We start from the raw sequence: 17077 nt of genomic DNA on the forward strand, positions 1-17077 counted from the left end.
GCAGCTGTGAAAATGGTACATAATTTCAATGCTCGATTGAAGAGATATTTTGATTTGAAACTTATATCTTGCAAAAGAGAAACACATGTAGTCAACCACAATCCCCAGGTGGAAAAAACCAGCAAAACTCTCATTGTGACAAGTGTCAAACATGTGTTGTACCATACGTCGCCATTTGAGCAACCTTTGCAAGAGGTACAACCTGAGGGTATTGAGGCAAAGCTTTAGTTGTGCAGCCTTGATTGTGGGCTTATGTTAGGGAGCAAGTTTGACAATGATTCTCTCCTAGAGGTAGAATTGTTGTTTTTGATATTTTCGTAGATTTTCCGGCGCAGAATTTTGTGGATTGAGTGCACTCTTGCATTCTTTTGTACTATCCATTTATGTGATTTCAGACAGATTGGTCCATGTTGAGGGTTAAACAGCATCATTACATATTTGTTGATTGGGAGGCCTCTCGAGAGTTTTCTGGCTCATGCGTTCGTCCTTTGTTTGACAGCTTTTGGTTTGAGTTCCTGCAGTGAAGCTGTGAGTCGCTTGATCACTCCATGTACTCCATGTGAATTTTCAGAGTGTTTAGTTTTCTGTGTCTTTTGCCACCACTTGGTCAGCATAATATCGTCCTGTTGTGGGTAAGAAAATAAATAGTGCGCCAAGATTTATGTGCTTCTGTTTACTACACCATACGTGTATATCATGTAAGACTACTTGGCATCAAAAGGGTATCAAAGACCAAGATCTCTACCCGCAATAATAATACATATATATGTTAACTACTAAAATTTGCTTCCAGCCTGCATAAGTGATGTATTACATTGTATTATTAGATCAGTAACATTGCTGGACAAACAACTAGATGTGGGCAGCACAGTGCAAGACGAGGGATGGTTCAGTTTCATAATCCCATTCTTCAGAATCTTAATTATACTGTTGCATCAGTCTCGGTCTTCTCGGATGGAAGGATTCCAACAATGTGTGCGATCTCTATCTTTTTTCTGATATAATCATCATAGAACTTTGGCTTATCAACCTGAAATGGAATAAATTTCACTAGATGAATCATCTTTCAAAAGCATGCATAATGCAGAGATGCACTCACAAATTACAGTACCCGCTTTTTTACTGCGTCTGCAATCAACTCCTTGGCTTCATCCTCTTCAACCTGAAGGCAAGCAGATCATACATCAGATAAAAGGAAATATTTCAATGGATTACACTTGCGTGTCACATACAAAAGACGCTACTTACTCCAGGTCGAATGGCTGCCGTGCAGGTTCGGAACTGAAGGCAAGAAGATGAAAAGAGATAAGCATATACACAGAAAGCAATATTTAGTTACAAGTGCAAATTATCTATCTAATAACCAAAACAGTTGACATACGTCCTTTTCCAGTGACGTCATGGTGAACTCATTGCCCAGTGCTATTTGCATTAAACTTTGCCGTAACGGAAACCTGTTCAGAACACAAAGGTCCTCCAGAGCGGCTCTGAAACTCTTTTGAACATTATTCAAGGAAAAAGTCATGCATTGCTAAGCATATACAGTGTATGCAAAAACAAGGAACCACTAATAAATACTCCCTCCATTCGGAATTACTTGTCGCGAAAATGAATGTATCTAGAAACTAAAATACGTCTAGATACATCCATTTCTGCGACAAGTAATTCCGAACGGAGGGAGTAGTTGCTTAGATGTGCAGACACTAACCATCCCCTTTTTGACCCGCTGCCAAATCTCAAAATACAAACCATCACACTCCTTCAAATATATATGATGATAGCCCATGCTCTCTTTACACTCCTGTAAATCAAGTGAATGCAGCTGTCAGGTACAACATAGTAGCCACTGTAAGCTACATTAAATTAATGTATGTGAGGGATCTTACATCGTAGCCATTGTAAGCCAAAGTCGGAGTGATCTTGGGAAAGCTTGTAGCAGCAATCTTAATTGCTTGATAAGCTCCCCGGGAAGATACGTAATCCCACTGAACAAACAACAAAGTTATGAGCTTGCTACAAGATAAAGAGATAACTTACAGTGACATTACAAGAATTTTGTTAGGCCATACTTTGATAGATGAGGGGTCAATATCGATATAATCTTCCATCCACTGTTGCCAGAGAAAAAAAGAGTTGTTAGTCCAAAGAAATTTGAAAGCGTTGAACAAAAAAAGACAATTTCCTTAACTGCCTCGTTTTCAATAAAATGGGGCAGCGGGAAACCCCTTTTCATAAAGAAAGAGAGATTTCCTTAACATGATCTGTGATGCATACCTTCAGTTGCTTGGATAATTCCTCACAGTACTTGACGTACTCTTGTTCAACATCATAGCTATGAAGGTAGCTGTGGTAGTAACTCCACCGGGTGTACTCAGTACCGCCCTACATTGAAAAGGATAGAGATAGAAAACCGATTGCTTAGAAATGTTCAGAACGACATGCTATAACCAAAGCAACTATATTTTAACTAGAAACTTGAAGCTGCAAAATTAACAATTTAATTAAAACTACATATGATAAAGAACTAAAGAGGTGGCTAATATTTATCAGAAAAATACAATTCAGCTGCTTAAAGAAAATCATTAGGGGCAGTCAAAGAGTCTACAAGCGAACCTTTTCATAGTGAGCACTAAGCAACAAGGCGGAAGAATATTGTTCTGGTTGTCGCCATATTTCAGTTTATGAGTTACAAATTCCCGTGTATCAAAACGTTATGAACACTTTGTTTAAAGCAAAGATTACTACAGCTCACTAAACGTACCAAGAACTCACATCTCAGTGCAATTGGTGTATATATAATCTGGTCCTGCTATGTTTTTCTACTTCTTTGTAAACAAGACCGACATAGCTTTGGAGACTGTAATGTGATTGCCAGACATTTGTGCTAGTACAACTGACGACAATTATAAATTGATGAAGATCACTCACATAATTTTGAAGGACTAGCCGTTCGTAGTTACTCAGGGAAGCACATTCGCAGTAAGCAGGGTGGAAAAACCAATCGAGTGTTCCGTCTTTTTCAAAGCTAATGAAAAATCTGTTCTCCTCAAGAAACTCCAGATTAAAATCAGCCTCATTTTTATCCATAAGGTTATCAGCCTCAGTTTCATCCTCTTCCGATGTAGTGTCACCTTCCTCACGGTATAGAAGTTGCTTCTCTTTCAACATAGCTAAATATTCCCTTTCTTCCTTATCGTCCTCTCCTTCCTCAAGAAGGTTACCAGCATGCAGCTCTTCCTTGGGCTGTGTCAACTGTAGACAATGAAATGGCATAGAAGATCAAATTAAATGCAAACAGGAGGTTAAATAATGCAGCACATGTAGCATAGAAGAAATGGTAAATGCTCCCAATAGAATGCATGGTATGCATGTGAAGATGGATGTGGAACCTTGTATTTGTAATATCTGAAACGGACACTGGTAGAAAAAGAGGCTTCCGTCCAGCCCCATTAGTCGCGAAACTGTAGGAACCGCGACTAATGAAGTCTTTAGTCGCGGTTCGGCAGACGAACCGCGACCAAAGGCTTGGGCCAGGGCGCTCGATGGCCAGCTGGTGCACGTGAGGGGCTTTAGTCGCGGTTGGCCAGGCCAACCGCGACTAAAGGTGCCCAAAGGCCTTTAGTCGCGGTTGGCCTGGCCAACCGCGACTAAAGCTCCACCCCTATATATACCAGTTCAGCGCACTCACTTAGCCATTTGGTGCCACTTCTCTTCACAAGGGGGTGTAGGTTTGCTTTTGGTTCCTCTTATGCACACAAGGTGTTTGATGAAATGCCCAACAACGTGAAACAAACATGATATGAAGTGTTAGAGCCACACTTGAGGTTCCTCCTCGATCGCGGTTAGCAACTTGAACCTTTCATGCATGTGTGTCATTGATAAAATATGCATGTGTGTTGTTCATTGTTTAATTTCTATTGTTTATAGCTAGTTACTTTAACAAATGCATGATGGTTAATTATATATTTTATATTATAATAATGCAGATGAATCGGCAATGGATGTACGGTAACCGACTCTCCCGCGAGTTCACTACGGGTTTGAAAGATTTCCTCGTAGTGGCTAATGCGAACAAGCAGAAGGGTTTTGTTATCTGTCCATGTGTTGACTGTAAGAATCAGAAGGGTTACTCTTCCTCAAGAGAAGTTCACCTGCACCTGCTTCGGCACGGTTTCATGCCAAGCTATAATTGTTGGACCAAGCATGGAGAAAGAGGGGTTATAATGGAAGAAGATGAAGAAGGGGATGATTTCATCGATGAAAGCTATCTTGCTCATTTCGGTGATACTTTCATGGAGGATGCTGAAGGTGAAGGGGGAGGTGAAGGGGAAGGTGAAGGTGAAGGTGAAGAAGAGGCACGTGATGAGACCGTTGATGATCTTGGTCGGACCATTGCTGATGCACGGAGACGCTGCGAAACTGAAAAGGAGAGGGAGAATTTGGATCGCATGTTAGAGGATCACAGAAAGTCGTTGTACCCTGGATGCGATGATGGTCTGAAAAAGCTGGGCTGCATACTGGATTTGCTGAAATGGAAGGCACAGGCAGGTGTAGCTGACTCGGCATTTGAAAACTTGCTGAAAATGTTGAAGAATATGTTTCCAAAGAATAACGAGTTGCCCGCCAGTACGTACGAAGCAAAGAAGGTTGTCTGCCCTCTAGGTTTAGAGGTTCTGAAGATACATGCATGCATCAACGACTGCATCCTCTACTGCGGTGAATACGAGAATTTGAATGAATGCCCGGTATGCACTGCATTGCGTTATAAGATCAGAGGCGATGACCCTGGTGACGATGTTGAGGGCGGGAAACCCAGGAAGAGGGTTCCCGCCAAGGTGATGTGGTATGCTCCTATAATACCACGGTTGAAACGTCTGTTCAGGAACAAAGAGCATGCCAAGTTGTTGCGATGGCACAAAGAGGACCGTAAGTCGGACGGGGAGTTGAGACACACCGCAGATGGAACGCAATGGAGAAAGATCGACAGAGAGTTCAAAGATTTTGCAGCTGACGCAAGGAACATAAGATTTGGTCTAAGTACAGATGGCATGAATCCTTTTGGCGAGCAGAGCTCCAGCCATAGCACCTGGCCCGTGACTCTATGCATCTACAACCTTCCTCCTTGGTTGTGCATGAAGCGGAAGTTCATTAAGATGCCAGTGCTCATCCAAGGTCCGAAGCAACCCGGCAACGACATCGATGTGTACCTAAGGCCATTAGTTGATGAACTTTTACAGCTGTGGGGCAGACCTGGTGTCCGTGTGTGGGATGAGCACAAAAAAGAGGAATTTAACCTACGAGCGTTGCTTTTCGTAACCATCAACGATTGGCCTGCTCTTAGTAACCTTTCGGGACTGTCAAATAAGGGATACAATGCATGCACGCACTGCTTACATGAGACTGAAAGTGTACATTTGCCAAATTGTAAGAAGAACGTGTACCTTGGGCATCGTCGATTTCTTCCGAAAATTCATCCAGTAAGAAAGAAAGGCAAGCATTACAACGGCAAGGCAGATCACCGGCCGAAGCCTGCAGAACGCACTGGTGCTGAGGTATTTGATATGGTCAAGGATTTGAAAGTCATTTTTGGAAAGGGTCCTGGCGGACAATCAGTTCCGAAGGGAGCTGACGGGCACGCAGCCATGTGGAAGAAGAAATCTATATTCTGGGAGCTAGAATATTGGAAAGTCCTAGAAGTCCGCTCTGCAATCAACGTGATGCACGTTACGAAGAATATTTGCGTGAACCTCCTAAGCTTCTTGGGCGTGTATGGGAAGACAAATGATACAAAGGAAGCACGGCAGGACCAGCAACGTTTGAAAGACCCTGATGACCGGCATCCGGAATGGTTTCAAGGCCGTGCCAGCTACGCTCTGACCAAAGAAGAGAAGGTCATCTTTTTTGAATGCCTGAGCAGTATGAAGGTCCCATCTGGATTCTCGTCCAATATAAAGGGAATAATAAACATGGCGGAGAAAAAGTTCCAAAACCTGAAGTCTCACGACTGCCACGTGATTATGACGCAATTGCTTCCGATTGTTTTGAGGGGGCTCCTGCCGGAAAATGTTCGAGTAGCCATTGTGAAGCTATGTGCATTCCTCAATGCAATCTCTCAGAAGGTAATCAATCCAGAAGATCTACCACGGTTACAGAACGATGTGATCCAATGTCTTGTCAGTTTCGAGTTGGTGTTCCCGCCATCCTTCTTCAATATTATGACGCACCTCTTGGTTCACCTAGTCGAAGAGATTTTCATTCTTGGTCCTGTATTTCTACACAATATGTTCCCCTTCGAGAGGTTCATGGGAGTATTAAAGAAATATGTTCGTAACCGTGCTAGGCCAGAAGGAAGCATCGCCAAGGGCTATGGAAATGAGGAGGTAATTGAGTTTTGTGTTGACTTTGTTCCTGACCTTAAGCCGATTGGTCTTTCTCGATCGCGGCACGAGGGGAGACTAAGTGGAAAAGGCACGATCGGAAGGAAATCAACGACATGTATGGACGGCCATTCTCTGACTGAAGCACACCACACTGTACTGACCAATTCCAGCTTGGTGGCTCCGTACTTTGAGAAACACAAGAATATTTTACGCTCGGACAACCCGGGGAAGCCTGAATCCTGGATTAGGAAGGCCCACATGGAGACTTTCGGCAGTTGGTTGAGAAAACATTTAATGAATGACAATGATGTTGTAGATCAGCTGTACATGTTGGCCAAGACACCATCTTCGACTATAACGACTTTCCAAGGGTACGAGATAAATGGGAATACATTTTACACGATCGCCCAAGATAAAAAGAGCACCAACCAAAACAGTGGTGTCCGCTTTGATGCAGCAATCGAGAATGGGCAAAAGGTCACATATTATGGTTACATAGAGGAGATATGGGAACTTGACTATGGACCCTCCTTTAAGGTCCCTTTGTTCCGGTGCAAATGGTTCAAGCTAACAGGAGGTGGGGTAAAGGTGGACTAGCAATACGGAATGACAATGGTGGATTTCAACAATCTTGGTTACCTTGACGAACCATTCGTCCTAGCGAAAGATGTCGCTCAGGTTTTCTATGTGAAGGACATGAGTAGCAAACCGAGGAAACGGAAAGATAAGAAAACGATCAGTACATCATGCGATGATCCAAAGCGCCACATTGTTCTTTCAGGGAAAAGAAACATCGTGGGAGTGGAGGACAAGACAGACATGTCAGAAGATTATAATATGTTTGCTGAAATTCCGCCCTTCAAAGTGAACACCGACCCAAGCATTAAGTTAAATGATGAGGATGCTCCATGGATACGGCACAATCGTAAGCAAGCAGGGACACAAGGGAAGAAATGATGTGTAATAATTTATTGTACCAAACTTTGTTGAATGGATCATGTGAATTATATTACCCGTGATGTGTTTGGTGTCCATTTTCGAATGATTCGAGATACCACTGATGATACATGAAATTTGGAGTGATTTAGTCATACTCCTGCCTAGGCGTATAAAATTTTGAATTGAATTAGTTTTATTTTTCTGAATTTTTTGATATATTATTTGTATTTTTAACATTTTGAATTGAATTATTTTTATTTTTCTTAATTTTTTGATATATTATTTGTATTTTTAGAATTTTGAATTGAATTAGTTTTATTTTTCTGAATTTTTTGATATAATATTTGTGTTTTTAACATATTGAATTGAATTAGTTTTATTTTTCTGAATTTTTTGATATATTATTTGTGTTTTTAACATATTGAATTGAATTAGTTTTATTTTTCTGAATTTTTTGATATATTATTTGTATTTTTAACATTTTGAATTGAATTAGTTTTATTTTTCTTAATTTTTTGATATATTATTTGTATTTTTAGAATTTTGAATTGAATTAGTTTTATTTTTCTGAATTTTTTGATATAATATTTGTGTTTTTAACATATTGAATTGAATTAGTTTTATTTTTCTGAATTTTTCAATATATTATTTGTATTTTTAACATTTTGAAAAAGAAAAAGTATTTTAAGAATACCTTTAGTCGCGGTTGGCCTGCCCAACCGCGACTAAAGGTCGTTGCGCGCGGGAACAAAAACCCGCCAAAAAAGCCCTTTAGTCGCGGGTCGCCTCCCCAACCGCGACTAAAGGTTACCCTTTAGTCGCGGGTCGCCTCCCCAACCGCTACTAAAGGTACCCTTTAGTCGTGGGTCGCCTCCCCAACCGCGACTAAAGGGGGGGGGGGGCTATAAATACAAGGGCCCGAACCCCTTCTCATCTTCTCCGAATCAACACCGCCGCCGTCGCCCTCGCCCTCGACGCCGCCCGCCGTCGCCCTCGCCCTCGACGCCGCCCGCCGTCGCCCGCCGCCCCCTCTCGCCCACGTACGGCGCCCGCCGCCCCCTCTCGCCCTCGTACGCCGCCCGCCGGCCTCCCTCGCCCACCGCGCCGCCTCTCGCCCGCCCTCAACGCCGCCGGCCGGCCTCGCAGCCCTCAACGCCGCCCCCCAATCCACCTCGGGCCGGCCTCGCCGCCCTCAACGCTGCTCTACAGAGAGCGAACGAGATCGTGGAGAGAGAGAGAATTTTTTTTGTTCTTTTTAATTTTAACTAGTTAATTAGTTTAACAAAAACGGTAAAATAAGTTAAAACTTGATAATTAACAAAAAAACCGTAAAATTTGATAATTAACAAAAAAAACGTATATACGGAGAGGGGGCGGCGAGGGGGGCGGCGATGCGCGCGGTGTTTTTTTTAGGGATCGAGAGGGGACGGTGAGGGTTATAAATGTGTGTTGTCCTCGCCTCCCTCTCCGTGACGCCGTCGTCTGCCGCCCCGTCTCGCGCTCTACCGCGACACCCTCTCCCACCCCTTCCTCGCCCCCTCCTTTTGCCACCGCCCTTTCGCCACCGCCACCGCCACCGCCCCCCTTCTTCACTTAATTAATTTGTTTTTACTACATGTTTTCAGGACTGACATAATGGCGGACGATAGAGCTGACCCGATTATGGACAACTATGATCCAGACGGTGAAGCACATATGTTCGGCATCATAAACGGCGATATTCTATATGTGCCGACCGGACAAGAAGAAGATGATATCTCTTCTTATCTGAACCTTGACGGTGAAGATGAAGGGCGCCGTCAGCAAGATGATGCCGAACAAACGTCGATAAACGACGATCTTCAAATGGAAGTAGCAACCACCTCCGGCGCCGAGGTATATATATATACATTGAGCCTCTGGTGATACAAACTAACTGATTTGAATAAATATGTGTGGACTAACGCGCGCGACTCTCTTTCTTATTTTAGCCCTCGGCCGGATCGTCGAAACAATCGAGTACGTCGTCAAAGCGTGGCGCAACCAAGACGATGAAACAAGGAGAAACATGCACCATCGAGGTTGTCGACAGTGCAAACGGCAGGCCGCTGGAGCCCCGCAAGAACGCCACCAAGTTTGTCAACCAATGCGGAGCCATTGTTAGAGACAACGTCTCGATCACCGTCCAGGAGTGGAATAAGCCAAAGAAGGCACGAATTGCTGGTTTCACTTTTGTCGATAAGAGAACAAAAAAAGATTGCTTCAAAAAGCTTATGGAACATTTCGTTCTACCTCCGGAATACAACAAATTCGATGAGGAGGGTAACAAGATTGAGGAAAACAAGGAGAGGAGGAGGCTAGTCAAACAGTTCGCTCTTCATAAGATGGCCGATGCATTCTGGAAATTCAAGCAAAATCTAGCCCATGACTTTGTCAAGCAGAACAAGACTCCGGATTTCAAAGGACAATATGAGAAACTGAAACATGATTGGCCAGAATTTGTGAAGCAAAAGAAATCGGAGCAGTTCATTCAAATATCGAAAAAATAAGGAAAATGCGGCTAAGAAGGAGTACAATCATATTATGGGGCCAGGAGGGTATCGCCTTTGGGAGCCTAGGTGGGAGAAGATGGAGAACGAGCTGAGGGCGCGAGGAATCCGTCCAGGTACGGAGGGATGGGACCCAAGGGCCAAAAGCTGGTGGTACGGGCATGGGGGAACGCTGAAGCCGGAGACAGGGGACTGTGTTTACCGGGGCAAAATAATTAAACCCACCCAAGCACTTATTGACGCAATGAGGGATGCTCAAGAGGGGAAGATCAAGTTCAACAGAGAGAACGACGCGCTGACAAAAGCCCTCGGGAATCCTGAACACGGAGGACGTGTACGAGGCATGGGGCACATTCCGTGGAAAATAGGGTTCCCCCAGAACGATGACCCGTACGGTTACAGAAGCCGGAAGAGAAAGATGGATCGGGGAAGCAGATGTTGTGGCGCGGTTGGCATCGGAAATGGATGTGATGAAGAAAACCGTGAGTGTACTAGTAGCCGAACGAGATGCAGCTCGGGCGCAGCATGAAGATCATCCAGCGGATCTCAGAAGCCAGCAGCGGAGAAGCAGTGTGGCTTCCACGGAGGCCCCACCGGCTGGTGCAGATGCACCGACGATCGAAATTACTGCACCGGAGCCTCTGGTGGTCGAAATTACTGCACCGGAGCCTCTGGTGGTCGAAATTACTGCACCGGAGCCTCCTCGCTACCCCGTGGACGATATAAAGGAGATGAAAGAATGTCATCTGTATTATCCTATCGGGAACATGTCCATGAAGGTAGCCATCGGCAGTGCTTTACCATGTTTACCTGGAGCACTCCACCACAACAACCCCATTCAAGATGGCTATGCTCGTGTCACGGTGGAGGACATAGTCCAAGGGTTTGAGGACCTGGAGATTGACATTGCTACACCTGAAGGGGAGAAAAGACTTGGAGATGTCAAGCGCCATTTCATTCTATGGCAAAAGAAGTTTATCAAGTTTCCAGGCGAGGCGCCAAGGACAACAAGTCCACCCCCCTACGGTGGTGGCGGTTCACCTACACCTCCGTCACGTCAGCCGACGCCCCCCAGTCCACAACGTCCGGCGGGTGATTAGACGCCGCCCCCCAGTCCTCGTCCGGCGGGTGATCCGACGCCGCCCCCCAATCCACCTCCGGCAAAGAAGCAGAAGCAGTCCTAGATTATTAACCCGGACCCTTATGTACCTAAGACCACAAAGGTACCGGAGCCATCATTGAAGCCTCTCCCACAAGGCCTTGGGAACGTAGTGCCGAGGAAACTGCCGCGGCCGCGGCTGCTGATCATGAGAAATGGAAGGCGGACTGCAAGAAGAAAAGAGAGCCCGAGCCCAAGCCAGTATTTTCTGATGAGGAAAAGAAGTGGGCTAAGTCATTTTTGAGCACACCATCCCAAGCCGCGAAGAATCTGCCTGACGACTATGCACGTGAACTTCGTAGGCAGGCACTCATGTTGAAGGAGAAGAAAGAGCGGGCGGAGAACCAGGAGAACAAAGCCTTGGAGGAGGCCGAGAAAACGGAATTAGAAAGTAAAAAAAGCGGGAAACGAGTTGCCCAGCTCGGGGAACAAAGTAAACAATCGATTGCCCCGCTTATAGTGAAAGCCGCCGGTCCGGATGACCCCGATATCATAGCAGCTGCGGCAGCACATGGACTGACTGTAACGAGTGCCAGAGAACAAGCGGCCAACTTAGGTATTACTCTTCGTGAACTGTTAGGCCTTGATGAGGCGTCAGTGAAGGAGGTAGTAATTACATATGTGAAGAACGGGCCTCTCGTCGAGCCTGCGTAGGAAGAGGATCTACCTCCACAAATGAAAGGTCTGCCGAAATGGTACAAGGGTTACATAAAAAATAAAAACGCCAAAGAATATATTTATGCGGAAGTTAGATATGAGCATCACTTCAAACATTACTATGTACAAATTCATCTGAGTGAATTGTTCCAGCTTTTCAATCTGCGCGAGCTCGACAAATCTATCATCAGTTGCTACGTTCTGTAAGTGATTTATTTCTACCCCATCTCGTTCATATTGCCTGCACTATATATATGTCCTAACTATATTGTTGTGTCCGCTATTATACATGCATAATGAAGATTAAGGAATGCAGAGTAAGGAACATCCATGATGTTGGGTTCATTGACCCACACATCGTTAATGGATATGTGTTGGAGCATCACCCCGCCGACATGGAGGCAGACCTGTGGCAGTTTCTTACAAAGCAGGAACTCAAAAGTGATATTCTATTTCCTTACCATTTTGGGTGAGTGTTTCTGTCTTGAGCACATTCTCTTTTGTTTACTCCATGCATGGTATGTGGCCGGCTAATCGATGAGTTATGCATGACGTACTGTGCATGTATGGTGGCCGCAGGTTCCACTGGATTCTGCTAGTAATTAAAGTTGACACCTCAGAATGTCTCGTCCACGACTCTCTGAATAAGGATCCAAAGCTTAGGGTCGACATGAGAAGAATGCTGCAGAAGTAATTATTTTCATTCATTTGCGCTCTATATCGATCGGCCTATTTCGTTCATTTCCTAATATCAAGTAACTAATAACTCTCTTGTTCATTTAATTTTCTTTGCCTCGTAGGGTTTGGAGACGGTTCATAGATACAAAGGTCGGTGAATTCAAAAAAGAGCTAGAATTCAAAAGGGCAAAGGCTAAGAATGGTGAGGATATTCAGCCAGCGGGGACCAATCTATGTGCATACTATGTCTGTGAGATGATCCGGAGATACACCTCTGAGCGGGTTCCGAGTGATACCAATGCTCAGAGGAATAACCTCCGGATGATGCTTAGTCCAGAAGCTCGCTTCCGACCACTTCAAGAGGAACTAGCTGGATGGTTCAGGAGGGAAGTCCTCCATCCTAAAGGAGAACACCATTACGAGGACGTAGAACTTTATATGCATTAAATTATGTATGGAAACTTGTTCAAAATTGTATATGGTCATCCGATGATATTGAATATATATTGTATATTCCTCTTGAATTCTTTTTGGTTCTAATTTCAAATTTTTTTGAAATTGTACATTCATATGCATGTATGTAGTACCGTAGAATATGTGAAACTCCTTCAAAATTAAAATAAAGCACAAAAGAAATAAAACAATACAAATTAAACAGAAAACAGGTTTAGGGGGGGGCTAAAACCCTAAACCTGCGGCGGCCTTTAGTCGCGCTTGGCCAGAAGAACCGCGACTAAAGGTCCTCCGCCCCGACGGCCGCCTGGCGCCCACGTGGACGGGCCTTTAGTCGCGGTTCTTAAGCAACCGCGACTAAAGGGTGGGGCCTTTAGTCGCGCCCGTTCGGTCGCGGTTGCGCAACCGCGACTAATGGCAGTTGCGAACCGCGACCAAAGGCCCTTTTTCCACCAGTGGGAACAGTGCATGGTCAATGAGTTGCTGATCGAGATCCTTTTCTTCCAGCCCAGCTTTAAGATTAAACCACGGAGGCCTGCGAGCCAGCTTGTTAAAGTAAGCAAGGAACTCCTGATCGCTGATATCCTCTCCCAGACCTGATTGATTCAGCTGTTCGATCAAAAGTTTTGCTTCATGTCTATCCTGTATGTGCCACTCTGCTGTCTTGACATCAACTACACACTCGTCAGGATCATATTCATGGATGTCCTTGGCAGCATCGGCCTCCTCTGCATCAGGGTGCTCGTACTGGTCTAGCAGCTCTCCGCTCAAGCTGGTATCAGCCTCCTCTGCAGGGTGCTCGTGCAGCATTCTTGACATGTGAAACTCTGCTTTCTTGACATGGACTACACACTCGTCGGGATCAGATTCGTGGATAGCCTCCTCTGCCCGTGGGTGCTCGAGCTCGTGCAGCATCTCTCTGCTCGAGCCCGTGCCCACCACCACCTTTGAGATGCGCCGATGGCCCCCCCTCCGCTCGAGCTCGCCGACCCCTTTACGCGATGCGGCGGCGGCGGCATCCGTCGAAACCCTAACCTAATCTGCCATGGGAAAGTCCCGTCTCTTCGGTCCTGGCAGAGTACCCCCGATTGCTTCTCCAACAGAAAAACGTGTTTCTTTTTTTCTTTGACCCTGATAACGCCGACACGTGTGGCCGTTAACGGGTATGCCCACACGTTTTATGTGGTGTCTAAAAGGATCAGCCCATACGTCTATGTGTCGGCAAAATAAGTAATGCCCACAGGCCTCTTTTTTTCCTGATGGTCCCTCTCACACGTCTACGTGTGGGCAAAATAAATAACGTCCACACGGCCGTACGTCAGGCCTCCTACCTCATGGTCCCGCACGCCTCGCATGACAGTCACCACGCGCCTCGCAATTGCTATGGTCCGGACCCTCTTCCATGTTCGTTTAACTGCAGTTGTCATGTCGCTGAACTATAGTTGCCATGTCGGACAACTGCAGTTGCCATGGTTGCTCAACTGCAGTTGCCATCTCAGGTCAAGTGCCAGATGCCATTTTTAGACAACTACAGCTGTTGCCATGTATGATCTGGTTTACTATAGTTGCCATGATTTGAAAACTTTAGGGGTAGCCACCTACTAACACTTGGCAGTTGCCATGTATGGTCTAGTTTACTACAGTTGACATGATTTGAAAACTTTATGAGTTGCCACCTACTAAGTACTAACACTAGGCAGTTGCCGTGTAGCGCTACAAAGAGACATGACAAAATAACATGTTCGGCTAGAGAGAGAATTGCCATCTGTTTACAAGCACACTAGGGCAGTTGTCATGTACCCTGCAAAACACATGGCAACTGACATGTTCGGGTAAAAGAGAGAGTTTACATCTGCTTACAAGCACACTAGGGCAGTTGCCACGTATCCTGCAAAATACATGGCAATTGGCAGCTTTGGGTGTGGGAGAGGAGATGGGCGTGTGGGCGAACTGATAAATGCCCACACACCAGCCCCCATGAATGAGTGAAAACTGACATGTGGACGAACTGCTAAACGCTGACACACCGGTCCCTCCGTGTGGTGAAAGTGGACGTGTGGACGACCGGATGAATGCCCACACATCAGCTCAGTCCTACATGGCACCACAAACATACCAAGATTCGTGCAACCACAAACGAACGTGGATCCACGTGTGTGGGCGAGATGCAAACACCCACACGTGTGGACGTTAGTATTTCCGTTTCTTTTTAGGGAGAGAAAAACGTGCATCTTAAAAACAGCTAGGGATAGCCACTCCAACACTTATAAAATTTAGAGGAGTAAATGATCAAGTATCCTTTAGATGAACACTTTTGCTTCTCTAAAAATTGGTCAACGATTCGCAATATTTCGCGGAGTAAAACTAATTTAAATGACACAAGCACAAATTTGGTGCACATAAACACAAATTGGGTTCAAATAAAGTACATAAAACTTATTTAAACTTAGTACACACCCTTCCAGATCCTAATCTCCGTTTGATGCGGTGTGAAGGCACAATGCTCCCCAAGAAGCCATTAGGGCCAACATAATCTCCTCACGACCTCGCACAATGCAAGATGTCGTGATTCCACTAAGAGACCTTTAAGGGCGGTAATCGAACCCGTACAAATGGCAACCTTTAGGGGCAGTCACTGAACCCGTACACTTTGGCAACCCTTGGGGCTGTCATCGGAATGCGTACAAATTTCTCGCGGCAATCTCCACAACCTAATTGGAGACCCCGACGCTTGCCCGGAGCTTTACACCACAATGATTAAGCTCCGAAGCACCACCAACCGTATAGGGCACCCAAGCACCCAAGAGGAACAAGATCTAGGGTACCAAGCACCCAAGAGTAATAAGCTTCTCAAGTTTCACTTCCATGTGTCACTGTGGAGAAACCAAATCGATGCAACTAATGCAATGGCAAGGGCACACGGAGTGCCCAAGTCCCTCACTCTTAAATCTTACCAAAGCAATGAAAGCTATGGAGGAAAATGAGAGGAAGAACAAGAAGGAGAACACCAAGAACTCCAAGATCTTGATCCAAGGGGTTCCCCTCACATAGAGGAGAAAGTGATTAGTTGAAATGTGGATATAGATCTTCTCTCCCCCCCCTCCAAAAAACACTAGCAAGAATCCATGGAGGGATTGAGAGATAGCAAGCTCGAAGAAGGTCAACAATGGGGGAAGAACACGAGCTGGAAGGATAAGGTTCAATGGGGAAGAAGACATCCTTTTATAGGACCTCCCGAATCTAACCGTTATGTGCTCAGCCCGTACACAAGCAATACTACCGCTCCATGGAGCGGTACTACTGCTCGGGCGGTAGATCCAGGAAAAAGAGCAAAGGCGAGGAAACTCGGGGCGGAAGAGCCTCCGGAGCGGTACTACCACTCATCCCATTGGTACTACCGCGAGAGATGCAAAACACAGGAGCAGAGGCGGTAGGGCAGAGCAGAGCACAACGGTTGTATCACAGTAGCGGTACTACTGCCCAACCGGGACGGTACTACTGCTTATAGGTGGTATTGTTGCACCTCACTGCCGCCCTAATACCACTGAAACCAACATGAAAAGCAGAACCCCCAGAAGAAGCGGAAGTGCGCGCGGTACTGGAACAGCAGAAGTCCGCTTACAAGCGGTACTACGGTACTACCGCTTACAAGCGGTACTACCGCTGGCCAGAGCGGTACTACCGTAGGGGTGCAATAAGAAAGCCCCTGAGCAAAACAGACGCATCAAGAAAACCAGAACTACCATAGCTTATGCATATGAGCTCCGAATTGAGCAAACTCAAGCTTTGGATAGTTGACGACGAGAACTATCCAAGCAGAGAACTGTTATAGTAAGAAGTGGCAGAGGGAGTATGCCTAAGATATAGAGATGCGAAACCTCTATGAATGAAGAACCGGCAAAAACTCCAACATCGAAAACATCATAGAAGATGCACATGAACTCCATTTTTGATGAATTCGAGCTTGTCATGAAAATGACCATGAGCTCTAAAACTCACAAAGAGAAACACCAAACAAGAATCAAAAAAGATGATGCAAGGATACAATGGCTTGAGCTTTCTACGAACGATATGATCAAGCTACTAAATTGAGAGCCCCCTTGATAGTACGACAATCAATCTATAACCCGGTCTGCCAACTACCACCATGAGACCGGTAAAATAGAAAACCTATCAAGGGCAAACATTTGCCTTGCACATAGTCCACTTGAGCTAGATGATAGCGATCTTGTCTTCCTCAAGTTGGACCACCTTTATTGATTACGTTGGCTCGAGAAGACTAG

General features: G+C 45.3%; 1 protein-coding gene across 1 annotated transcript; it reads right to left on the bottom strand.

The window, feature by feature from the left end:
• Positions 1–750: 750 nt before the first annotated feature.
• LOC123090205 (uncharacterized) lies at positions 751–13709 on the bottom strand. The gene is made up of 11 exons (XM_044511615.1): positions 13258–13709; positions 3390–3417; positions 2929–3252; positions 2275–2382; positions 2070–2111; positions 1887–1985; positions 1709–1801; positions 1382–1495; positions 1249–1281; positions 1112–1162; positions 751–1030 (listed from the first exon to the last, which is right to left on the bottom strand). The coding sequence occupies exons 1-11, from the start codon at positions 13707–13709 to the stop codon at positions 923–925; spliced, it is 1452 nt and encodes a 483-aa protein (XP_044367550.1). The 3' UTR covers positions 751–922.
• Between the last annotated feature and the right edge of the window lie 3368 nt (positions 13710–17077).

Source organism: Triticum aestivum, chromosome 4B (assembly GCF_018294505.1).
Source record: "Triticum aestivum cultivar Chinese Spring chromosome 4B, IWGSC CS RefSeq v2.1, whole genome shotgun sequence".
Lineage (NCBI taxonomy): Eukaryota > Viridiplantae > Streptophyta > Magnoliopsida > Poales > Poaceae > Triticum > Triticum aestivum.